This window comes from Oncorhynchus nerka, linkage group LG6, assembly GCF_034236695.1.
Source record: "Oncorhynchus nerka isolate Pitt River linkage group LG6, Oner_Uvic_2.0, whole genome shotgun sequence".
Lineage (NCBI taxonomy): Eukaryota > Metazoa > Chordata > Actinopteri > Salmoniformes > Salmonidae > Oncorhynchus > Oncorhynchus nerka.
In genome coordinates this window covers 49,680,094-49,706,057 of record NC_088401.1, presented here as the reverse complement: position 1 = coordinate 49,706,057, position 25,964 = coordinate 49,680,094, and the positions used below count along the sequence as shown (strand labels likewise).

Genomic DNA, 25,964 nt, shown 5'->3' with positions numbered 1-25,964 from the left:
AATTTCATTTTTTCTTGTGTAGCTGATTACCACCGCTTGAGGCAACCGTGAAGTGCTTGCTTATTGTTTCATAAAACAAAATCTTTTTTTTTTTTACTCATTATTTTTATCCCATTTGATTTTTTAAAGCCATAAACTATGTAATCCAAAGGCTGTTTTGAGACTGATCAATACCAAAGTTTTTCTCTGATAAGGATGTTATCTCATCACAGTTGAGATTGCTTATCGATTTTCTCATCATTCGAATGGCTCTAAAGTCCCCTCTCTGTCCTGTCAGAAAACAGCCCAGTCTGTCCTAATAAATCATACAAAATCTTGCGTTTATGTAACTTTGTAACAATGTGAAACAAAAATATGAACACAACATGTAAAGTGTCCCATGTTTCATGAACTGAAATAAAAGATCCCAGAAATGTTCCATATGTACAAAAAGCTTATTTCTCTCAAATTTTGTGCACACATTTGTTTATATCCTGTTAGTGACCATTTTTCCTTTGCGAAGATAATCCATCCACCTGACAAGTGTGGCATATCAAGAAGCTGATTAAATAGCATGCTCATTACACAGGTGCACCTTGTGCTGGGGAAAATAAAAGGCCACTCTAAAATGTGCAGCTTTGTCACACAACACAATGCCACAGATGTCTTATTTTTTGAGGGAGCGTGCAATTGGCATGCTGACTGCTGGAATGTCCACCAGAGCTGTTGCCAGATAATTAAATGTTTATTTCTCAACCATAAGCCGCCTCCAATGTAATTTTAGAGAATTTGGCAGTACGTCCAACCGGCCTCACAACCGCAGACCCCGTGTAACCACGCCAGCCCAGGACCTCCACATTCGGGTTTTTCACCTGCGGGATCATCTGAGACCAGCCACCCGGACAGCTGATGAAACTGTGGGTTTGCACAACAGAAACATTTCTGCACAAACTGTCAGAAACCTTCTTAGGGAAGCTCATCTGCGTGCTCGTCGTCCTCACCAGGGTATTGACCTGACTGCAGTTTGGCGTTGTAACCAACTTCAGTGGGCAAACGCTCACCTCCGATGGCCACTGGCACGCTGGAGAAGTCTGGTCTCAACGGATGAATTCCGGTTTCAACTGTACCGGACAGATGGTGCCGTGTGGGCAGGCAGTGTGCTGATGTCAACTTTATGAACACAGTGCCCCATGTTGGCTGTGGGGTTATGTATGGCATTAGACGGACAACAAACACAATTGCATTTTATCGATCAATTTGAATGCACAGAGATGCCGTGACAAGATCCTGAGCCCATTGTTGTGCAATTCATCCACCGCCATCAACTAATTTTTCAGCATGATAATGCAAATGTGTCACAAGGATCTGTGCACTGCTCCTGGAAGCTGTAAATGTACCAGTTATTCCATGGCCTGCATACTTACCAGACATGTCTTCCATTGAGCATGTTTGGGATGCTCTGTGTTCAACAGCATGTTCGATAACTTCACGCAGCCATTGAAAAGGAGTGGGAAAACATTCCACAGGCTACAATCAACAGCTTCATCAACTCTATATGAGGGAGACGTGTCGCTCTGCATGAGGCAAATGGTGGTCACACCAGATACTGACTGGTTTTCTGGTCCACACCCCTACCTTTTTTAAAAAGGTATCTGTGACCAACAGGTGCATGTCTGTATTCCCAGTCATGTGAAATCCATAGATTGGGGCCTAATGAATTTATTTCAGTTGACTGATTTCCTTATATGAACTGTAACTCAGTAAAATCTTTAAAATTGTTGCATGTTGCGTTTATATTTTTGCTCAGTGTAGTTACCCTGTACCTGCTGATGTAGCACCAGTGAATGTAAAAAGTGACACATTCGGATTAGTGTATGTTTTTCAGCAGATAACTATCATCTTTCCTGAAAAATTGGACAGCCAAGACACCATTTGGTATCTTAACTCTTTAGCACAGATCATAGAGGGGAAACCCACTTGACTGGTGTCATCTGCTAGTGAGGGCTGGCCCCTCTGGCCCCCTATACAGTGTGCTGCTGTCATGTGGAGTGGGCTGCAGGACCACCAGGTAGTGACAGCTGACAACAGGACAATACGAGCCCATTGAAGCTAAGAGTTTGTGTAATGAAGGTTCCTTTAAAACTGATTGTCTAGAGGATCTGCAGATTAAACAGTGGCTGGAAGGAGGGAAGGAAGGAAGGAATCTAGCTGTCCTCAACACAAGGTAGTCTTATAGGATAATTCAAAAGAGACTTAGACAGAGCCGTAGGAAAGTGCTGGCAAATGAGGTCGGAAGCAGCGTCACACGCACACACTGAGGCTTTTAGACCTTGGTAACAAGGATTCAACTAAGTTTTAGTTTGATTAAGTCATCAGTCAAATGGACCAAACCGTGTGAGGAACACAGGCTTTGAGCTCGTCTTTGGCTAACCTACATCTCATTCGCTCGTGTCGCAGGTGCTTGGATCACTGAAACTCTTTTTCCCTACTGTGTTTCTGTGGGCTGAGCCTGTTCTGTTCCTAGGTCTTGGTCCCAGTGCAGACTGAAGCAGGGTGAATGATGTATGGACTGCTGTGTGAGTCTCTGCATGACTTCATCAAGGAGTCGTATGGAGATGATGTGTGGAAACTGGTCAGAGAGAGGGCCGATGTCAGGCTACACTCCTTTGTCACCCACCAGGTAGATTTTTGACATTTTGCTCACAAAATTAAAACCGTTATGTATTTATGTTTCGAGGGGTCCTGATATGCCAATTGATACAGTATTTAGAAATGTTCAGGAGCACTCTATATGTAGTTCTAGTTTCTAATTTCTAGTTTGAGCTCTATAGATTGCCTTGAGCAAAAATGTCTCTCTGCAGGTCTAAAGTCAGTGTCTGTAGTTCTGTCTGTTGCTGTTGATGATCTCCGTCAGCATCTGTGTCTCTCTGAAGGTGTACAGTGAAAGTGACCGAGGTTCTGTCTGTGAATACCTGTGTGTGTTTTTGCAGGTGTACAGTGAAAGTGACCGAGGTTCTGTCTGTGAATACCTGTGTCTCTCTGAAGGTGTACAGTGAAAGTGACCGAAGTTCTGTCTGTGAATACCTGTGTGTGTTTGCAGGTGTACAGTGAAAGTGACCGAGGTTCTGTCTGTGAATACCTGTGTGTGTTTGCAGGTGTACAGTGAAAGTGTCATCCCACGTATTGCCAAGGCAGCCAGCGGAGTGACAGGAACCCCCTACAATGAGCTCATGAACTCCTGGGGGGTCTATTTCCTGGGCTTCGTGGGGAAGTACGGTTACGACAGGATCCTCAAGGTGGGACTAGCGCTTAAACTGGAACTGTGTTTTTGATCTGTAGCGCTTAAACTGGAACTGTGTTTTTGATCTGTAGCGCTTAAACTGAACTGTGTTTTTGATCTGTAGCGCTTAAACTGGAACTGTGTTTTTGATCTGTAGCGCTTAAACTGAACTGTGTTTTTGATCTGTAGCGCTTAAACTGAACTGTGTTTTTGATCTGTAGCGCTTAAACTGAACTGTGTTTTTGATCTGTAGCGCTTAAACTGAACTGTGTTTTTGATCTGTAGCGCTTAAACTGAACTGTGTTTTTGATCTGTAGCGCTTAAACTGAACTGTGTTTTTGATCTGTAGCGCTTAAACTGAACTGTGTTTTTGATCTGTAAACTGCTGTGTTTTTGATCTTAAACTGGAACTGTGTTTTTGATCTGTAGCGCTTAAACTGAACTGTGTTTTTGATCTGTAGCGCTTAAACTGAACTGTGTTTTTGATCTGTAGCGCTTAAACTGAACTGTGTTTTTGATCTGTATTGTATTTACCTGTGTTGTGTCTGTGCTGAGTGGTTGCATTTTCTTTTGTTGATAAGGGTTATATATCTGTGTTTTTGATCTGTAGCGCTTAAAGCTCTTGTTTTTTCTGTGTCTGCTGTGTGTCCCAGGTGTTGGGTCGTTTTTCACGTGCGTGTTTTTGATCTGTAGCGCTTAAACTGAACTGTTTTTGATTGTGAACGGGCTGGATAACCTCCATGAGTACCTGCGCTTCAGCTACCCCAAGGTCCAGCCCCCTACCTTCTTCTGTCAGGAGGAATCAGCTACCGGAGTCACCCTCCACTACAGGTCTGAGAGGCGAGGATGAGAGACAGAGATAAGTAGAGAGAGAGAGAGTGAGAGTGAGAGAGAGAGAGAGAGAGAGAAGTAGAGAGAGAGAGAGAGAGTGAGTGAGAGAGAGAGAGAGAGAGAGAGAGAGAAGAGAGAGAGAGAGAGAGAGAGAGAGAGAGAGAGAGAGATGAATAACTCCACCACCCATACACCAAAGACATTCTCACCCCTCCCCTCCCCCCTGCCCTGTAGGAGTAAGCGTAAGGGTTACCTCCACTACGCCATGGGCCAGCTGAGACAGATGGGGAAACAGTTCTATGACACGGATATCCACGTGGAGGTGCTGTCTGAACAACTGGTGGGAGACTACTCACACGTCACCATGAGGTCAGTCAGACTACACAAACACTCCTCGTGTTCCAAATGGCACCCTATAGTGCTCTGGTCAAATGTGCTGCATTAAAATAAGATGTCATTTGGGACTCAGGCAACCCTCTAAACAAATCAACCTCCATTTGTATCATGTGCATTCGACCCAGTAACGTCTGCTTAGTAGCACTGAAGCCAATGGATAATGGATACAATGGATAATCACGGAGTGTATCTATGTACAGCTATGTATGTACAGCTTTTCATGATCAGCTTTTCTATGTACAGATTTTCATGAAGTCTCATTGTTTACATGATTTGGGAATCGCATCCACCGTGTGTGGATGTCATGTAGACATTGCATGAGTAAGTGGTGTGTTTTCTGTGTTTTCCGTTTTCTGCAGGCTGAACTTTGACAACTCCGCCTACCGTTACATCATGAAGGAGGACGAGGAGGAGCAGGAGATTTTGCCCATCACCAGCGACTTCTTCTTCGAAGTCTTCCCCTTCAACATCGTTTTCAGACAGGTAAACCACCAGTCGCTCCTCTGCTCCTCCTCCCGTGAAGACCACTCCGACATCATCTGGATATCCGTTAGCATCAGCATTGCCTCTTTGCGAAGGAACACGTGTCACTGTACCGTGCTAAATCCACACGTAAAACGTAGCCATCCTTGCTTAGACATACCATATTTCATGAATCTCCTCTGTGTGCTTGATGTAGGACATGGTGGTGCACAACGTGGGCTCTGGCCTGGCCACAGTCTTCCCTGACTTGGATGGGAAAAAGATCAATGATGCCTTCCTGCTGGCGCGCCCACTGGTGGAGTTTACCTGGAACATGGTGAGACCTCTTCTGTTCCCAAACATTTCTAGTTCCTACCCCTTAAAACATCACACACGTTTGCTATTCTCCTCTTCTTCTCAATGTCCTGTACTGACATTGAACATATTATCTGGTTTAAATCCACGTAGATCATCTCCCACCCCAACAATCTGTTTGAGATCATGTCCAAGGAGCCAGTGAAGAGAGAGAGGAACCTTCATAACAGAGTCCAAAGTAAGAGAGGAACACATTTAAAGGGGGCAACACAGAACTGTGTGTTTTTCTGATAGTGCCTTCTATCCCCTCCGTCTCGTAGGGTTTTTGAAGGTTGACAGTTCTGTATGTTCTCTCTCTCCCTCAGATTCGGACTATGAGAATGCTAACCGTACAGCTGACGTAGACGTGGAGCTCATGGCCTTCCAGTCCATCATCGGCGATGACTACAAAGGTCACGATCCTTTAGAACGGTGTTTCTCAATCCTGGTCCCGGGGACCCAAAGGGGTGCACATTTTTGTTTTTGCCCTAGCACCACACACCTGATTCAAATCAAATGCCTGATGATGAGTTGATTAGTTGAATCGACTGTGTTAGTGCTAGGGCAAAAACAAAAATGTGCACCCCTTTGGGTCCCCGGCACTAGTATTGAGAAACACTGCTTTAGAACCCTCACACCAACACTGACCTGACCCCTGTGTGTGTGTGTGTGTGTGTGTGTGTGTGTGTGTGTGTGTGTGTGTGTGTGTGTGTGTGTGTGTGTGTGTGTGTGTGTGTGTGTGTGTGTGTGCGTGTGTGTGTGCGTGCGTGTGTGTGCGTGTGCGTGTGTGTGCGCGTGTGTGCGCATGTGTGCGTGTGTGCGCATGATTGTGTGCGTGCGTGTGTGTGTGGATTTGACGCTGTTCTTCTCCCCTCTCAGATGGCAACAGTGCTAATGCTATGGAGAGCTGGGGTGATGGCAGTCGCTGTCTGAAACTGAAGGGACAGATGAGATACATGCCTGAGTGGGAGTCCATCATCTTTCTGGGAACCCCTGTGTAAGACACACACACACACACACACACACACACACACACACACACACACACACACACACACTCATTGGTGGTTTGTCCTGTTCTGTTGAATAGCATTGAGTGTGTGCTTGTGTGTGTGTTTCTATAGGATGGAGAGTCTGAGTGCCATGTTTAAAACCGGTCTCTATATCAACGACCTGAGTATGCATGACTCCAGTAGAGATCTGGTACTGGCAGGAACCCAGCAGTCAGAGGAACTCAAGAGAGCTCTCATACAGGTATATATCATATGATACTGTTTGTACTGTACTTACTGATTTGTAATAAAGCATCCCTAATAATATCCTATTGCCTATATTGTGCACTACCTTTAACCAGAGTGCACTATAAAGGGAATAGGGTGCTATTTGGGATACGACATATGTCTATGGTCAGATTGACTCAGTGCTGTGACACCTCTCTATCGCCGCCCTGTGGTGAGTGCAGGAACAGAAGAAGTCCAGTAAACTGGAGGAGAGTATGAAGATGCTAGACTATGAGATGAAGAAGACAGATGATCTGCTCTACAGGATGATCCCTAAACCCGTGGCCAAGAGACTACGCAAGGGAGAGCCTGCCGTCAACACCTGTGAGGTCAGGATTGACTGTTAGCATGGCCAAGGTTGGGGTGGCGTGTGTGTCTCATCTGTCTACCCGTCTGGCCCACCTGTCCAGCCTGTCCCACCTGTCTCCCTGTCAACCTGTCTCCCTGTCTCACCTGTCTCCCTGTCTCACCTGTCTCCCTGTCTCCGTCTCACCTGCAGGTGTTTCCAGACGTGACCATCCTGTTCAGTGATGTGGTGGGCTTCACCCGTATCTGCAGCCACATCACGCCCATGCAGGTGGTCTCCATGCTCAATACCATGTACACACTCTTCGACACACTCAGCGAGAAGCACCGTGTCTTCAAGGTGTGTGTGTGTGTGAGACAACTGATCACTTGGCGTGTTTTGTGTAATATGTTAACCCTATTCTCTCCTCCTAGGTTGAGACCATAGGGGATGCATACATGGTGGTGGCGGGGGCTCCAGAGAAGACTAAATACCACGCCCACAACATCTGCGACATGGCCCTGGACATGGTGCGCTCCATAGACCACCTCAAAGACCCCTCCAATGGCAACAACATACAGATCAGAGTGGGTGAGTGGAGACGCAATGGGAACCACTCTCATCCCGAGTCTCAGTGGCTGTGTGCTGTGCGTATACACATGTTGGTGAAGCAGATGTGTGTTTAGTTGGGTCAGTAACAGAAGATATGCGTTGCAGGGATCCACTCTGGCATGGTGGTGGCCGGGGTGGTGGGCCATAAGATGCCACGCTACGGTCTTCATGGCGACACAGTCCACACCGCATCAGCCATGGAGAGCAACGGCAAGGTAGAGAGAGAGAGAGAGAGAGTCAAAAGAGAGTCAAAGAAAAGGAGTGGGAGAGGAGAAGATAAATGAAGATGAATTTCTAACATCCAGGTGTTCTATGACTGATCATGATATGACTGATCTGACTCTCCTCTCTCTCACTCTCTCTGTCCCGTTCAGGAGATGCACATCCAGCTCAGCAGCGCTACCTATGAGCATCTGAAGGGAAGTCACTTCATCTTCGAAAGGAGAGGCACTATCACCATCAAGGTCAGGGGTCACCAATGTCACAATGGCAACCTTACCGACCCCTGTAACTAATAGCGACCAACTGGTCATCATGTCCGCAGCGTGAGGTCATTTGAAATTTGAAGCCAGCACGGACTCTCAGTCTTCCCATTCAAGAATCGAAGTCATTATGACGCATATAATTAGAGTGATAATATTTCTATGTCATGGCCCTCCCACGTACAACACAGCTGGAGGGCTAAGACCATAATTACTGGAATGAATGCTAATATTTCCCAATCGATGTCATCAAAACATTCTCATTTTCGCCCAAGGAAACAGTTGTTCTGTAATCAGATGTTTGTGTAACATCCTTCTTCCTGCTGTTGCTCCAAGCTGTTTTTAAAGCATTGTGGGAGAATCTGAGAACGAGAGACCAACTGTCGTATAATTTGCGTGTCAACTATTTTAACCAATCAACCTCACCCTATACTGGTATTCGCAAACCATAGCTTGGTGGTGGGGGTCTTAAATGTCATCACTGGGTCTGTCTTTGAGCCAAAGGAAATGCTAAAGTAAATGACTGCTAAGGGTTTGTGAGCCAGCCAGCTGATTATCAGGAGGCAGCAGTGACTCACTTTCTCATCAAAGGCTCTCTGCTCCCTGCAACTTTAATGATCAACCTCACAGCTGTCCATTAAAACCAACTCTTCTTATCACTTACTCACACAGCGAGCGGCGAGCGTGCGCGCGTGCGTGCGTGCGTGCGTGCGTGCGTGCGTGCGTGCGTGCGTGCGTGCGTGCGTGCGTGCGTGCGTGCGTGTCTGCCTGTGTGTCTGTATGCTTGCTTATGCATCCTGTGTGTATATGAGCTGTGCCTGTATTTGTGTGATTTGTTGTCCTCTTTTGTAATTGAAATCTTAACTGAAACCTCCCTCCCTCCCAGGGTAATGTAGAGATAGAGACATACTGGCTGAAGGGAAAGAGGGATAAGGATGGCAATGCCCAGGCTGCCTGTCCCCAGTTTGAGACCCAGACCATCAGCAAGGCCATCAGTAAGGCCACTATCTCAGCCCCTGAAACCAGTGGAGACCACGACAGACTGGTAATGTAGCCTACTGTATCTATGGTCTGGTGCTTTCTGTCAATAACTCTGCTCTAAGGAAAGAGATAAGGAAATATATTGTGAATGGCTGCCCCGAGGGCACATATGAATTAATTTGAGTTTAAATGGGAACATTTATGTTGCGAAGAAATCAAATGAAACATCACAACTGCTCATAGCAGATAGTCAATATAATAATATTTCCACTCTCAGCTCATATCAAAATCTTATGAAATTAGCTTTGTGCCTGGACTGCTCATGGCTTAGCTTAACTGTGACATCAAATGCCTTGCTAAATCTTGAGAATCGTTGTTTTCATATCGCCGGTCTATCCCTTGTGTCATGGCTCTATCCCTCTCTCCTTGATCCAGGTGTTCCCGTCGGTGGCGAGGGAGGATGAGGATGATGTGAAGTCCATACGTTCCCACCGTATCAAGATGGATATCTCGGGCCATCACTCCCTGGTGGAGTCTCTGGAGGAATGCCGTGCTGAGGAGATGTCTGTCAGCAAGGTGAGAAGGGTGAGGCTCACACTGCTGGATCGTTACCTATGGAGTTCACTTAGACGGAAGGAGAGAGTTCAGATTTGACTCTGACACATTTTCTCTCGCTCTCCTCTTTTCTCTTTCTGCCCTCTCCCCTCTCACTCCCCTCTTTCATTCTGTCCTCCTTTCTCTTGCCCCTCTTTTTCTACCTCTCTCTTTTCTCCCTCTCCCAGTCTCACTACAAGGATGCCCTCCACCATAACAACGGTCTACAGGACAGTCACATTGAGCTAGACTCTCCAGAGTTTGACGTGCATAATTCCATCATGGCATCCCCAGACGGCTCCATTGACTCCCACTGCTCAGAGAAGAGCGCCATGTGCTCCGTGTCGTGAACCCTTAGTCACCATGGTGATATAGGCCACTTAGGGCGAAGGCTCAAGCTGTGGCTGTTTATAAATAATGATAGTTATACTGTAATAACTTTCTTGAACAAAAATGATGTTTTTATATAGTTGTTTCTTTTGTTACAATACGCTGAAGGTTCGGGTAACATTTAACCATGGACATTGTTTTGTTGCAGAGCTCTGTTGTGCCTTATTTGTCCAATGTGTCCATGTTATGGCAATCTACAATATGTACAATTTGAAGTAGTCCACGCTAATTTGTGATAACGCCAGAAATGTTTTATCTGTATAAAGATTAGTCATATATATTTAATAATATCCTGTTGACCTGACATAAAAGAGAATGTATATGATTCCTACATATTGAATAGAGCACATATAGTTACTTTGTAACACATTCTCAATGCATTCTGGCCTTTCACTGTTAGCTCCCGCTGCACTGTGTGAGTTCACTACGCTGTGTTAGCCTTTCTCACGCATAGCCTACTGCACAAGAGAATAGAACAACACGTCAACACTGTGGAAATAAAACAAGGTGACAGCATAGCTTGAGCAAGTCTAATGGAGCTTATTTTCATTGACGCTCACACATATACTGCATTGGCATTTTGGGTTACAATAGAGACCACTTAGAGGCAAGTCACTAAAGGTCAAACATACACTGTGTGTGTGTGTGTGTGTGTGTGTGTGTGTGCGTGTGTGTGCGTGCGTGTGCGTGCGTGCGTGCGTGTGTGTGCTTGCTTCAGTGGAAACCGTTTCATGATACATGGAAAGGGAACGCACAGAACAGACAAGTCATTATACATAAGCAGTAGATTTGTTCTGCACTATATTATTCATGAAATGTTGATATACAGAACACACAACCCATGACAGACAGATTTCCAGAAAAGGGCAATACATTGTCAAATCAAATCAAAACAAATCAAATTTTTATTTGTCACAACACATGGTTAGCAGATGTTAATGCGAGTGTAGCGAAATGCTTGTGCTTCTAGTTCCGACAATGCAGTGATAACCAACAAGTAATCTAACTAACAATTCCAAAACTACTGTCTTATACACAGTGTAAGGGGATAAGGAATATGTACATAAGGATATATGAATGAGTGATGGTACAGAGCAGCATACAGTAGATGGTATCGAGTACAGTATATACATATGAGATGAGTATGTAGACAAAGTAAACAAAGTGGCGTAGTTAAAGTGGCTAGTGACATAAGAATGCAGTCGATGATCTAGAGTACAGTATATACATATGCATATGAGATGAATAATGTAGGGTAAGTAACATTATATAAGGTAGCATTGTTTAAAGTGGCTAGTGATATATTTACATCATTTCCCATAAATTCCCATTATTAAAGTGGCTGGAGTTGGGTCAGTGTCAATGACAGTGTGTTGGAAGCAGCCACTTAATGTTAGTGGTGGCTGTTTAACAGTCTGATGGCCTTGAGATAGAAGCTGTTTTTCAGTCTCTCGGTCCCAGCTTTGATGCACCTGTACTGACCTCGCCTTCTGGATGATAGCGGGGTGAACAGGCAGTGGTTCGGGTGGTTGATGTCCTTGATGATCTTTATGGCCTTCCTGTAACATCGGGTGGTGTAGGTGTCCTGGAGGGCAGGTAGTTTGCCCCCGGTGATGCGTTGTGCAGACCTCACTACCCTCTGGAGAGCCTTACGGTTGAGGGCGGAGCAGTTGCCGTACCAGGCGGTGATACAGCCCGCCAGGATGCTCTCGATTGTGCATCTGTAGAAGTTTTGAGTGCTTTTGGTGACAAGCCGAATTTCTTCAGCCTCCTGAGGTTGAAGAGGCGCTGCTGCGCCTTCTTCACGACGCTGTCAGTGTGAGTGGACCAATTCAGTTGGTCTGTGATGTGTATGCCGAGGAACTTAAAACTTGCTACCCTCTCCACTACTGATCCATCGATGTGGATAGGGGGTGTTCCCTCTGCTGTTTCCTGAAGTCCACAATCATCTCCTTAGTTTTGTTGACGTTGAGTGTGAGGTTATTTTCCTGACACCACACTCCGAGGGCCCTCACCTCCTCCCTGTAGGCCGTCTCGTCGTTGTTGGTAATCAAGCCTACCACTGTTGTGTCGTCCGCAAACTTGATGATTGAGTTGGAGGCGTGCATGGCCACGCAGTCGTGGGTGAACAGGGAGTACAGGAGAGGGCTCAGAACGCACCCTTGTGGGGCCCCGTGTTGAGGATCAGCGGGGAGGAGATGTTGTTGCCTACCCTCACCACCTGGGGGCGGCCCGTCAGGAAGTCCAGTACCCAGTTGCACAGGGCGGGGTCGAGACCCAGGGTCTCGAGCTTGATGACGAGCTTGGAGGGTACTATGGTGTTGAATGCCGAGCTGTAGTCGATGAACAGCATTCTCACATAGGTATTCCTCTTGTCCAGGTGGGTTAGGGCAGTGTGCAGTGTGGTTGAGATTGCATCGTCTGTGGACCTATTTGGGCGGTAAGCAAATTGGAGTGGGTCTAGGGTGTCAGGTAGGGTGGAGGTGATATGGTCCTTGACTAGTCTCTCAAAGCACTTCATGATGACGGAAGTGAGTGCTACGGGGCGGTAGTCGTTTAGCTCAGTTACCTTAGCTTTCTTGGGAACAGGAACAATGGTGGCCCTCTTGAAGCATGTGGGAACAGCAGACTGGTATAGGGATTGATTGAATATGTCCGTAAACACACCGGCCAGCTGGTCTGCGCATGCTCTGAGGGCGCGGCTGGGGATGCCGTCTGGGCCTGCAGCCTTGCGAGGGTTAACACGTTTAAATGTCTTACTCACCTCCGCTGCAGTGAAGGAGAGACCGCATGTTTTCGTTGCAGGCCGTGTCAGTGGCACTGTATTGTCCTCAAAGCGGGCAAAAAAGTTATTTAGTCTGCCTGGGAGCAAGACATCCTGGGCCGTGACTGGGCTGGGTTTCTTCTTGTAGTCCGTGATTGACTGTAGACCCTGCCACATGCCTCTTGTGTCTGAGCCATTGAATTGAGATTCCACTTTGTCTCTGTACTGACGCTTAGCTTGTTTAATAGCCTTGCGGAGGGAATAGCTGCATTGTTTATATTCGGACATATTACCAGACACCTTGCCCTGATTAAAAGCAGTGGTTCGCGCTTTCAGTTTCACGCGAATGCTGCCATCAATCCACGGTTTCTGGTTTGGGAATGTTTTTATCGTTGCTATGGGAACGACATCTTCGACGCACGTTCTAATGAACTCGCACACCGAATCAGCGTATTCGTCAATATTTCCATCTGACGCAATACGAAACATGTCCCAGTCCACGTGATGGAAGCAGTCTTGGAGTGTGGAGTCAGCTTGGTCTGACCAGCGTTGGACAGACCTCAGCGTGGGAGCCTCTTGTTTTAGTTTCTGCCTGTAGGCATGGATCAGCAAAATGGAGTCGTGGTCAGCTTTTCCGAAAGGGGGGCGGGGCAGGGCCTTATATGCGTCGCGGAAGTTAGAGTAACAATGATCCAAGGTTTTACCACCCCTGGTTGCGCAATCGATATGCTGGTAAAATTTAGGGAGTCTTGTTTTCAGATTAGCTTTGTTAAAATCCCCAGCTACAATGAATGCAACCTCCGGATAAATGGTTTCCAGTTTGCAAAGAGTTAAATAAAGTTCGTTCAGATCCATCGATGTGTCTGCTTGGGGGGGGGATATGGAAGATAATGCGGTCTACATTTGATTGTGAGGAATTCTAAATCAGGTGAACAGAAGGATTTGAGTTCCTGTATGTTTCCTTCATCACACCATGTCTCGTTAGTCATGAGGCATACGCCCCCGCCACTCTTCTTACCAGAAAGATGTTTGTTTCTGTCGGTGCGATGCGTGGAGAAACCCGTTGGCTGCACCGCATCGGATAGCGTCTTCCCAGTAAGCCATGTTTCTGTGAAGCAGAGAACGTTGCAGTCTCTGATGTCCCTCTGGAATGCTACCCTTGCTCGGATTTCGTCAACCTTGTTGTCAAGAGACTGGACATTGGCAAGAAGAATGCTGGGGAGTGGTGCGCGATGTGCCCTTTTTCGGAGTCTGACCAGAACACCGCCTCGTTTCCCTCTTTTTCGGAGTCGTTTCCTTGGGTCACTGCATGCGATCCATTCCGTTGTCCTGTTTGTAAGGCAGAACACCGGATCCGCTTCGCGGAAAACATATTCTTGGTCGTACTGATGGTGAGTTGGCGCTGATCTTATATTCAGTAGTTCTTCTCGACTGTATGTAATGAAACCTAAGATGACCTGGGGTACTAATGTAAGAAATAACACGTAAAAAAACAAAAAACTGCATAGTTTCCTAGGAACGCGAAGCGAGGCGGCCATCTTGTGTATGCTATATACAGTCTATTCATTTATTCACGTTAGGGAGTACTGTGCGCATGCACTCAAAAGTTATGTATAGTAGTGTAACATCCTACTGCTCCTCCTTGAAACACCCAAACAGGTCTATGCTTCCCATATGTCCTCAACACTGTTGCATGCTGGGCAGCATAACACAGGAAATTAATATAGAAGCATGAAAACATCATACAAAGTCTGAAAATAATAGAAAGCATCATAGTTCAGAGAGGACTTGTTGCCTTCCTCTCCTGTCTGCATGCCTCTCTAGTTCTCTCATGTCCTTCAGACCACGTTCCCAACAGACTGGCAGTCGGATGGATATGCCGTGCGATCCAGACTGAAGCCGCGTGCGGGCCGGGAGTCGCGGCGGAAGCAGAAAGTGTAGAAGAAGGCTACCAGGAGCAGGAAGCGGACCACGCAGAAGATGATCAAATCAAATCAAATGTATTTATATAGTCCTCCGTACATCAGCTGATATCTCAAAGTGCTCTACAGAAACCCAGGCTAAAACCTCAAACAGCAAGCAATGCAGGTGTAGAAGCACGGTGGCTAGGAAAAACTCCCTAGAAAGGCCAAAACCTAGGAAGAAACCTAGAGAGGAACCAGGCAATGAGAGGTGGCCAGTTCTCTTCTGGCCTGATGACGATCAGGATGGTGTTCACCTGCATGTGCTCCTCCTCCAACCAGAGGCCGGGGTCAAGACGGGGTTAGAGGTCATGGCAGGTGGCAGAGGATCGCTGGAAGTGAGGTAGGGGACTGCTGTCATAGCTGATTGGTCAGTTTGTTCCACTGTAAAAATAGAAAGACAAAAAAAACATGATTTTGTAATGAATCCATGAACAGTACTGTACTTAACCAGAGACTAGGCGTTTGGAGGGTGTTTGAATGTAAACCAAATATAAGCATTATGATACACAGAAAGTGTTTTAAAACAGAATAGAAGTACTCTGAAACACCCAAAGTGGTGTTTTTTTAAGTCTCGTGAGAATACCTTTTGGGGTTTCAGTGCATGTAAAAGGCAACATCAAAACACAAAAAACATTCTCACAATCAAATGGTTAAGAAATGCAAATGCTTTATGGCTCAAATATTGATTGATGGTAAAGGGCCTATGGAGAATATTATTTTGGAGTGGAATTACACCTTGATTTTTTTCAGTGCTTTATTAAGACAGATTAGAAACAGGAGGAGACAGAGAAGAAGTGAAAGTGGGGCAGGCGGAAGCAGGAATTGCACCCCAGACTTCTGTGGCAGTAAGATGGTACATTTAATTGGAATTTAATTGTAATTTTACACACTCAACCACACAGCCACATTCTAAAATAATTATTCTGGGGTGAATTGAAATTGACCCCAAAAAATAAACAACCAAAGTATACTTAATAAAAATTAATGCAAGCCGTTTCAATTGATTTGCTCATTTCATTTTACCCAAAGAATGGCTTAATATGTTGCTCAAAATGTAAGTATCTTTAATAATGATAACCAAAGATTGAGAAAATGTTGTGCTTGAACTCATTGGAAGTCTGGTTTTAAGCTTCTTGCACTTCCTATTTTGCCACGTGGCTCTGTTTTTAGAGGATTGTGGGTAAATTCACATTTTTAGACTTTTACACAATGTTGTTTAAAAAAAGAAAAGTAGACTTTTATTGTATATTAGTATTAAGCAGCTTCCCACTGGGCACACACTGGTTGAATCAACTATTTTTCTATGTCATTTGTCAGTGTATTGTGGCATGGAATCTACATGGAAAAATAATCTCTTTTTGAGCTGGTGAATTTAAATTGTAATCTCATTGATCAATGTCTCAACCAAATATTACCCAATTATCCACGTTGAAATGACGTGGTGTGCCCAGTGGGTTGTTATGAGGTGTAATGGATCATGTTGAATGGATATCAAAACAGTCAGGCAAAATTACGTTCGAAAGATGAGATGACCCATTCCCACATATCCAGCTTTTAATGGTAGAGGCAAATACAGTATCCTGCAGTGCTGGCTATAGAATCTCTGATGGTGGATTGAGCACTGTGCTCAAAAATGCCTGCCAAAACGGGTTAAACTGGCAAATGATCAGATACATAAATCAGTGTTAAATATGAAAATACTCCTGAAGAAGTGATCTAATTCTGCACTGGACAGGATTTGAAACACCATAATAGTGTTTAGAAGCTTTAGAAAGAGGAAACAACACCAAAAGTGAAGGTATCTAATTCTACCGTAAACAGAACTCGAAACACTAAAATAATGTTTTCAACCTTTCCGGTAGGGCTCCCAGTCCCTGGCAAGGTGTTGCACAACACTTGATTTAAGTGGTGTTACAACACACCCTGTAATGTTTCAAAACATCTCATTATGATGTGTTTCAGCACTCCAGCAAAGTTAAAGTATTGTCTCTTTCGCGTTGGTGGCAGCTCAGTTGGGGGGAGTGTTTGTTGTTCTACAGGCATCTGTGGCTTCAAACATCTCAACAGTTAGACAGTCTGTCTGCGCTTCAGCCTGTTGAGGAAGACAGAGATGGATGAAGTGAAGGGGCCAACAGGGGAAGGTCATCATGACAACCATTCCTTGCTAAGAGGTGTGACATCACCACCATTCGAACACATATTGGGGAAAAGAATCATGCCGAGTCACCAACAGTAGGCCGAAACGTTCAAATCAAAACCTGTCTCTCTTCTGTACACAACACAATCACCTCAATTTGGAGAAGGCAGACTGGAAAAATAGCTCTACCCATTTCCCTTCAAATGAAGTAAAACCCACTTTCATATGGTAGAATGGAATGTTCAATAAATTGATGTGGGATGAGGCTTAGACTAGAGGACTGTGTAGGGTAGGGAACAGGTGATGAGGTATTTTTGCATCTCCTACGGAGTCATCACCATGAAGGCTTGCCAGGCTTCACACATGATTTAAGAGGCTAATCTTGTGATGGTTCAGCTTCTGATTATGTGTCACAACCAAAGTCTCTGCCTGCATATCAATGATTCAAATCACAGAAGCATGACTTTATTTTCATCCTCTCCAATACTGCCATCTGTTGGCCACAGAGGTTGGCTTCAGCACCATGTGGCCAAGGATGATGTTGTTGCAAAAATAGATATTAGTCAGCCACAGCATCTTTCATTAGCCGTAGGCTTTGATCTGCATACAGGTTGCTATGGAAATTCCTTTATCAAAAGATTCTATCGCTATGGTAACACAGAATTAGACATTTTGCTAGCAATCAAGCTTTGCTTTTGTACTGTCAACACGACAAAGCCAGATACAGCTGAACAGTCAAAACAACTGTCAACAAACAACCCATCTGTCAGCTGCTTGATTGAACAACGATGGCAGAGTGGAGGGACTATATCAAAGCCACTCTGAAGGAGAAGTTTGTGGAGGACGTAGCCATCGTTGGCCTGTACGACAACAAGGCCGTGTGGGCCTCCAAGCCTGGAGGTGTCCTGGCTGCCATCTGCCCACCGGAGGTGGAGGCTCTGGTGGGCAAAGACAGAGGAAGTCTCCTGCAGGAGGGGGTCAGCGTTGGAGGTCGGAAGATGGCAGTGATACGAGACCATATGACAGGTCCTGAGACAGAGATTCTATTCATTGACATCCGGACCAAAGGCAGCGAGAGCTTGGCTCTCACGGTTGCCCCGACGACCAAGGCTCTGGTGTTTGTGATGGGAAAACGAGGGGTGCATGGCGGCATAGTCAACAAGAAGGTGTGTGACATGGCCAAGTACTTCCGCGAGAGGGGTGTGTGACAATCTCCATCCATATACTGGACCACTGTATCAGGAGGTAGTGGATGGGCTTTCCTGCCTTCAAAATATCTTTCTTTAAAGGTCCGATGCAGCCGTTTCATCTCAATATCAAATAAATTCAGGGGAACAATTAAATACCGTACTTTGATTGATTTCAATTAAAATGGTCAAAAATAATCAAAAATTTCTCAAGCAAGAATTTTGCTAGGAATGTCTGGGAGTGGTCTGAGTGGTGAGGGGGAAATTGAAAACTAGCTGTTATTGGCAGAGAGGTTTGGAACTCTCTTTCTTGTTTCTCTATGAACTAATTTACTGCCTGGCGATGTCACCAGGCAGGCCAAAACTACATCCCAACAAAACAGGCTGAAATTCCAGGTGGTATTTTCATGCAGCTGTTACATTAAAATGGCATTATGATAATTTGATCAATTTCACAGTATTACTCCAACCTCATAGTGTGGAAATACAGTTGAAGTCGGAAGTTTACATACACTTAGGTTGGAGTCATTAAAACTCGTTTTTCATCTACTTTCTGCATGACACGAGTAATTTTTCCAAACAATTGTTTAACAGACAGATTATTTCACTTGTAATTCACTGTATCGCAATGCCAGTCGGTCAGAAGTTTACATACACTAAGTTGACTGTGCCTTTAAACAGCTTGGAAAATCCCAGAAAATGATGTCATGGCTTTAGAAGCTTCTGATAGGCTAATTGACATAATTTGAGTCAATTGGAGGTGTACCTGTGGATGTATTTCAAGGCCTACATTCAAACTTAGTGCCTCTGCTTGACATCATGGGGAAATCAAAAGAAATCAGCCAAGACCTCAGAAAAAAATATTGTAGACCTCCACAAGTCTGGTTCATCCTTGGGAGAAATTTCCAAGTGCCTGGAGGTACCACAATACAAACAATAGTATGCAAGTATACACACCATGGGACCACGCAGACATCATACCGCTCAGGAAGGAGACGTGTTCTGTCTCCTAGAGATGAATGTTCTTTGGTGCGAAAAGGGCAAATCAATCCCAGAACAATAGCAAAGGACCTTGTGAAGATGCTGGAGGAAACAGGTACAAAAGTATCTGTATCCACAGTAAAATGAGTCCTATATCGACATAACCTGAAAGGGCGCTCAGCAAGGAAGAAGCCACTGCTCCAAAACCGCCATAAAAAAATTTGTGAGCAGAAATGAAAAAGAGTGTGTGAGCAAGGAGGCCTACAAACCTGACTCAGTTACACCATCTCTGTCAGGAGGAAAGGACCAAAATTTACCCAACTTATTGTGGGAAGCTTGTGGAAGGCTACCGGAAACGTTTGACCCAAGTTAAACAATTGAAAGGCAATGCTACCAAATACTAATTGAGTGTATGTAAACTTCTGACCCTCTGGGAATGTGATTTAAGAAATAAATCATTCTCTCAATTATTATTCTGACATTTCACATTCTTAAAATAAAGAATGTGAACTGACCTAAAACAGGGAATTTTTACTTGGATTAAACGTCAGGAATTGTGAAAAAGTTTAGATGTATTTGGCTAAGATGTATGTAAACTTCTGACTTGAACTGGGCGGGCGGCAAGGTAGCCTTGTGGTTGGCGCGTTGGACTAGTAACCAAAAAGTTGCATGTTCAAATCCCCGAGTTGACAAAGTACAAATCTGTCGTTCTGTCCCTGAACAGGCAGTTAACCCACTGTTCCTAGGCCGTCATTAAAATAAGAATTTGTTCTTAACTGACTTGCCTGGTTAAATAAAGGTACAATATATATATATATTAGATGTAGGAAAATCATGTTTTTGACTGCACTGGGCCTTTAAAAACTCTGAGGTGTTCCATGAGCAGGAGTGATTGAATATGATTTTGACGCTTATACTTGACCAAGGGTTTGAAACCAAATAGACTGAGAAGCAAATATGACTAACGCTTTTAATGTAAAAAAAAAAATCTCAAAATCTCAAAACACAAATACTTGTACATTACACACATACTTTACAAATACGCTACTCTGGTGTTTACCGAACTGACTGACTGACTCAAACAAAATTATTACATCTTTATTTCAATATGTGTAATATTATAAATAGGAAAACACAGAGACTCTCCAAGTGAAGCTTCCAGACATGGGATAAAACAGAAATTACAGGATATGGACATAATGCTAATTTAAGTACATTTGATAATTTTATTACAGCATATTCACATAGGGCATATTTGTAAATATATAAAAAAAACTTTCCTTAAATTTCTAGGGCCAGTATTCTTCTTTCATTGGAGCACCATTTAAAATAATACCTCACACACACACACACATTGCAGTAATAAAATAACCAGACAGTGTAAAAATACAATATTTGGGTATGTTTCTCTCTGGTGAAAATGAGGATTGATACAGTAGGGCTGGTAGTTTATTTCTTCTTATTTACAATGTTGTTGCAAATCCAGTTCATGCCATCCTGTGGTGATCGAAAACAGAGCAGAGTGAGGAGGAAAATATGGTTACATTCAAATCTCATCAGCAGGGACATTTTGGTACATGTTCAGGTGTTTTCGGTCATTCTGATTAGTGCTACACAAACCTTCAGGAAGAATATACTGATTTCCCGATTCTAACTAATATGCACCTCAACCAGTCAATCATTTGGTCTAATTCCAGTTTAACAGTACTGACCTGTACTCCCTCCCCTGACACTGCTGAGCAGGCTTGGATCTGCCACTGGCGGTCCCGGTACGTGTGCAGGTTGAGTCCCTCAGCGATCTCACTGGCGGGTGAGGCCGTGGCCAGGTCCTGCTTATTGGCAAAGATGAGCACTGGCACACCCTTTAAGTTCTCCTCATCGATCAGCTCTTCCAGCTCCTAAAGAGAGAGCGAGAGAGAGAGAGACAGCAAGAGAGAGAGAGAGCAAGAGAGAGAGAGAGAGACAGCAAGAGAGAGAGAGAGAGACAGCAAGAGAGAGAGAGAGAGCAAGAGAGAGAGAGAGAGAGCAAGAGAGAGAGAGCGAGAGAGAGAGAGACAGCGAGAGAGAGAGAGAGAGAGAGAGAGAGACAGCAAGAGAGAGAGAGAGAGAGACAGCAAGAGAGAGAGAGAGAGAGAGACAGCAAGAGAGAGAGAGAGAGGAGCAAGAGAGAGAGAGAGAGAGCGAGAGAGAGAGAGAGAGAGAGACAGCAAGAGAGAGAGAGAGAGAGAGAGCAAGAGAGAGAACTCAACGCACAGATACAGATCAGTGACAACTATGTAATTAGACATAATCAGACAATGAAATGGGGCTGTAATCAACGAGATAAGGCTGTGAATGTAATCACATCAGCTAGATAGCAATTACATACAGCTATTACAGACAGCTATTACATACAGCTATTACAGACAGCTATTACAGCTATGAGGTGTGCCATGCTTACCAGTCCCGTCTCCTCAAACCGCTTCTTGTCTGCGCTGTCTATGACATAGATCTGGAAGTCGAAAATAATGAACTATAAACATCTAAAAGAGCCAGGAGACATATAGCGATCAAAAGTATCATTTCGCCATAGCCATGACATATTTACTACATGCAATATCATCCTCTAGACCCACAGCATTCATATCATGGGACTGTTGCGCATAGCGGTTCTCCTTGCCTTAATGAGCTACCATTGATCACAACATGAGGATCACGAGACAGAATGCAGTAGATCTGAAGGACCCTGTTAGAGGTGCTCACCAGTAAGTCTGTGTTCTCAAGGTATTTCTTCCAGAAGGGACGGATCTTCCTCTGTCCTCCGATATCCCATACGTTCAGCTTCATGCCATGTGAGGCCACACTCTTAATGTTAAAGCCCTTGTGTCAAACACAAACCACGGGTTAGTACTGTATGACAGGGCATTTCATTAGAGAGCTGTTGTTGAGGACCTCTACCCAGATGGCAGCTAAAATGATGAAATAAAGTCAAGTCAAGCCCACCATTCATCACTGTGATCTCAACCAAAAAATCTGTCAGAACAACAGGGAATGAACGAGACTTGAGACTTAAGACAGTTAAACGTAGACCTGTGAACAAAGGACAACCACAACAACAACTTTGCTCAACCAGGGTTGTGCTTTTCATGTCTAAGAGGAAGTGTTGTCCTGACATGGGCCACAGCCTTTTTCAGAACACTGCCTCTATCTGGCTCAGCAGTGAGAGGTTGTGTAACAACATGATCCCTCAGTAGAGACAGGCCTCAGCCTCATGCTACCAGCATGCTACCTGCTGAGCCAATCCTTTCCATCCTGCTTTCTCACTGAAGTCCACCCTGCTTTTTCACCTTTCCTCTACCTTATTCCCAACCCTGGTCCCAGAGGCCACGGCTACATTGGAGTCATTCTCTTTTGTCTGTGCCGGGGTGATGTGATGTTTTGTTCCATCACCTGAGTGTTGATAGTACATTTACATCACATTTGAGTAATTTAGCAGACACTTTTATCCAGAGCGACTTACAGGTAGTATATTTATCTTAAGATAGCTAGGTGAGACAACCAAATATCACAGTCATGGTGTAAGTGCATTTCTTCTCAATAAAGCTGCTATCAGCAAAATCAGTGGTGGTAGGAAAAGACAAGTGCAAGTGTGGAGTAATGCTATAGCTGTGTATATGCGTGAATGTGATGGTGTCTTACATGCTGTGAGAGTAAGAGAGAGCAAGAGAGAGAGGGAGAGAGAGCGGGGGGGGGGGGGGGGGAGAGTGTGTATCGGTGTGTGTACGCGTTTCACTATACTTGTGAGTACAAGTCCTCACAAGAAAAGTTTTGCTGGTCCTCACCTGTAAAAACGCTATTTCATGCTTAGCGGTTAGGTTTAGGGTTAGGTTTTAGGGTTAGGTTTAGAATTAGGGTTATGGTTAGGGTTAGGTTTAGGGTTAGGGGTTAAGGTTAGGTTTAGGGAAAATAGGATTTTGAATGGGAATCAATTGTTGGTCCCCAGAAAGTCCTCACAAGCATAGTAAGACATAGTTGTGTGTGTGTGTGTGTGTGTGTGTGTGTGTGTGTTTGTGTGTTTGTGTGTGTGTGTGTGTGTGTGTGTGTGTGTGTGATACCTTCTGACCTGTGTGGGTGTGATAGTGTTGATGTCTTCTGAGGCGAGGCTCTTCAGTAGGGTGGTCTTGCCTGCATTATCTAGACCCAGTAGAACTATCCTCAGCTCCACACTCTCTGTGGTCCCTTTCAACTTCTGAAGGACCGAGAGCAAGCCCTGAGGAAGACATAGTACAATTCAGTAAAATTTTGTTCATTTTATTACTACTTGACACCGTAGTTCATTTACCATAACATAACAATCCCAACACACTTGACTATGGAAAAGTTACAATTTATTATAATGTGATCATATCAATTTCAAGGTGTTGAATGAAATGTATGCATGCATCCATTTATCCATCCATCCGATTTGTAGCTGATGACAAAAAAAACTCAGGTTTTGTATATTCTGATTGCATGATAGGCCCTAGTAGCCCCCTTTCTAGTGGCCACAAGTAGAGCATGCTCCACATCATTTACATAATCATCAGAGGGAAAAAACAGGAAGTACACGGATGGAGGGATTTTTAAATGATTGAACCTTTATTTAACTAGGCAAGTCAGTTAAGAACAAATTCTTATTTACAATGATGGCCTACCCCGGCCAAACCCGGACGACGCTGGGCCAATTGTGCGCCGCCCTATCCCAATCACGGCCAGATGTGATACAGCCTGGAATCAAACCAGGGACTGTAGTGACGCCTCTTGCACTGAGATGCAATGCCTTAGACCACTGCGCCACCCGGGAATGACTGGCAACATTTCCATTCAGATAATTTCCATTCACTTAATGACATTCTGTGTGGTTTATGAGACAATCTACAGAAACCAAATTGCATTTTTCCCCCCCAATAGGGTTCAGTACAACAAACACCTTGTTATGACACACACTGTATGTTTAGAACCTAAGTAAGCCCCTGACCTAAGAAATGAGGGCATGTTGTCAAAGCCTTGTCTCTTTGAAACAGTTGACTTACAGCACGATGACTCCCTTTCTCGCCCTCCCTTTCTATCTATCCCTCTTGCTCGCTCTCACAGTGTCTCTCTCTCTCTCTCTCTCTCTCTTCCTCTCTTTCCCTATCGCTCCTGTGTAAGCTTTAATCTGCCACTTCATTTAGAAAAGCAGTAGCGTTTATTTTGGCCCCATTAATGTAATAGCCTACTGACTAATATAATAAGATTAATGCATGTTGCACAAACAGACTCTCTGACTACTGAAAGGAATACCACAAACAGACTCTCTGACTACTGAAAAGAATACCACAACCAGACTCTCTGACTACTGAAAAGAATACCACAACCAGACTCTCTGACTACTGAAAAGAATACCACAACCAGACTCTCTGACTACTGAAAAGAATACCACAAACAGACTCTCTGACTACTGAAAAGAATACCACAACCAGACTCTCTGACTACTGAAAAAAATACCACAAACAGACTCTCTGACTACTGAAAAGAATACCACAAACACACTCTCTGACTACTGAAAATAATACCACAAACACACAGGTATATAAAAATAAAATAAAAACATACCCAACAAGGACAACCACACACATAGAACATTCACCAACATTGCCAGTAAGAGACTTTCCTGACAATGAGCACTTTTGCTTGTCACATTACATATACAATGAAATGTACAGTTAAGGCCAGATCCACTTATTCAACCAGTGACATTTTTTTACCAACCAGAGCCCAATTTGTTGAGTTATACATACAGATGAGACAGAACATTCATTACAATATAAATTGCTAACACTCTTGTGGAGCTCACTCATATCAAGAGAACACTCCAATTATTTCCCGTCGGTCACACAAACACACGACGAGCCATTAGAAGCCTCCATATTAGGCCACATACCTTTGTAGCTTCTCCCATGGTGGTGTGTGTGTTGTGTGGTGTAGCCGATAGGCTGCAGCTACATTCTCTGCTAAACCCAACAGGTACGCCAACTGCTATCCAGGATAGGTCACCTGTTAGTTAGGGTGACAACAAGGCACCTGCTTTTGCCTCTTCCTCTTAAAAAACCCTGGTGTATGTATGACTAAGTGTGTGTGTGACGGTCGGCGAGTTGTCTCCCTACATTAGCTTGCTCAGCACTGTTGGGTCGGCGAAGAAGAAAAGTCAAAGAGGGGGAGGGGGGTTTGGGACTAGGATTAGGAGACCGGAATTAGCCCTCGTCTCCTGTCCACAGTCACCCTCAACCCCCTCTCCCTCCCTCCCTCCGTCCATCCCTCCATCCCCACTTGGAGCTTTACTTGGATTATCTCTGAGCCACCTGCTAGTGAGGAAACTGAAGAAACAGCCTAACTGACACTCCACCATGCACACACACACACACACACACGCACACACACACGCGCGCACACACACGCGCACACACACACACACACAAAATTAAACCTGACTACCATATGGTACTGCAAACACATACCCACTGTTCTCTCTTCCCGCGCTCAAACACATACAGTATTCACACTCACACCAAAACCCATATAAATAAAGAGAGCACACACAGTGTCCCTATATGCAGGCAGTAGGATTACATGCAATAGGCCCGAGAGAGGATTACAGCATTTCCTGGTGCTTTTACTCCACTGAATGGAGACGCTGTGCAGTAGGAGTGGCTAATCTGGTTGCTAAGAGCCCGTCGCTTGGTTACACAATAGAGCCGCCCTGGCCTGGCCAGGCCTCTTACACACACATACACACACACGCACACACACTGAGTTAGAAAACTCTGATAGTCATATTTTCAAATCTTTACTTGTTTATTAAATTAAATGCAATTTCTCACAAGTAATGGAACAAACACACATATTAGAAAGTTGTGGAGGGTGAAAATAATCTAGGCTGGAATTAAATACATTTACAAGAAAATAAACATTGTTATTCCTTTTTTTAAAGTACTTTGAAAGTCTGG

At 44.5% G+C, this 25,964-nt stretch overlaps 3 protein-coding genes across 5 annotated transcripts; 2 read left to right on the top strand and 1 right to left on the bottom strand.

Moving 5' to 3' along the window:
• Positions 1-2,539: 2,539 nt before the first annotated feature.
• Positions 2,540-9,887, top strand: LOC115131142 (soluble guanylate cyclase 88E-like). Its single transcript, XM_065019069.1, has 19 exons — positions 2,540-2,659; positions 3,135-3,275; positions 3,913-3,937; positions 3,976-4,090; positions 4,325-4,459; positions 4,846-4,969; positions 5,166-5,285; positions 5,417-5,501; positions 5,629-5,715; positions 6,182-6,299; positions 6,427-6,556; positions 6,765-6,911; positions 7,082-7,228; positions 7,303-7,459; positions 7,586-7,695; positions 7,855-7,944; positions 8,849-9,007; positions 9,379-9,519; positions 9,726-9,887. The coding sequence occupies exons 1-19, from the start codon at positions 2,540-2,542 to the stop codon at positions 9,885-9,887; spliced, it is 2,313 nt and encodes a 770-aa protein (XP_064875141.1).
• Positions 9,888-17,580: 7,693 nt separating this feature from the next.
• Positions 17,581-18,000, top strand: LOC115130027 (profilin-3). Its single transcript, XM_029660804.2, has one exon. It carries the CDS (start codon positions 17,581-17,583, stop codon positions 17,998-18,000), a length of 420 nt encoding a protein of 139 aa, XP_029516664.2.
• Positions 18,001-19,916: 1,916 nt separating this feature from the next.
• Positions 19,917-25,538, bottom strand: LOC115130527 (ADP-ribosylation factor-like protein 3). 3 transcript variants are annotated; one of them, XM_029661764.2, is made up of 7 exons: positions 25,125-25,463; positions 24,902-25,014; positions 23,063-23,209; positions 21,703-21,819; positions 21,401-21,451; positions 20,673-20,858; positions 19,917-20,457 (listed from the first exon to the last, which is right to left on the bottom strand). In XM_029661764.2, the coding sequence occupies exons 2-7, from the start codon at positions 24,917-24,919 to the stop codon at positions 20,410-20,412; spliced, it is 567 nt and encodes a 188-aa protein (XP_029517624.1). In that variant the 5' UTR covers positions 24,920-25,014; positions 25,125-25,463; the 3' UTR covers positions 19,917-20,409. The 3 variants fall into 3 exon arrangements, with proteins under 3 accessions (XP_029517624.1, XP_029517625.1, XP_064875683.1); XM_029661765.1 differs by lacking the exons at positions 24,902-25,014; positions 25,125-25,463 and adding an exon at positions 25,476-25,538; XM_065019611.1 differs by lacking the exon at positions 25,125-25,463 and having other exon boundaries at positions 24,902-25,118.
• Between the last annotated feature and the right edge of the window lie 426 nt (positions 25,539-25,964).

Bases quoted from the DNA above. Each gene is read 5' to 3' on its own strand.
- LOC115130527 (XM_029661764.2), bottom strand. The intron at 21,820-23,062 runs GTCAGAAGGTAT...GTTTGACACAAG, and splicing joins ACACTATCACACCCACACAG to GGCTTTAACATTAAGAGTGT. The intron at 20,859-21,400 runs GTAAGCATGGCA...CTCTCTCTTTAG, and splicing joins GGTTTGAGGAGACGGGACTG to GAGCTGGAAGAGCTGATCGA.
- LOC115131142 (XM_065019069.1), top strand. From the start codon at position 2,540: ATGTATGGACTGCTGTGTGAGTCTCTGCATGACTTCATCAAGGAGTCG. The intron at 6,557-6,764 runs GTATATATCATA...TGGTGAGTGCAG, and splicing joins TCAAGAGAGCTCTCATACAG to GAACAGAAGAAGTCCAGTAA. The intron at 9,520-9,725 runs GTGAGAAGGGTG...TCCCTCTCCCAG, and splicing joins AGGAGATGTCTGTCAGCAAG to TCTCACTACAAGGATGCCCT.
- LOC115130027 (XM_029660804.2), top strand. From the start codon at position 17,581: ATGGCAGAGTGGAGGGACTATATCAAAGCCACTCTGAAGGAGAAGTTT.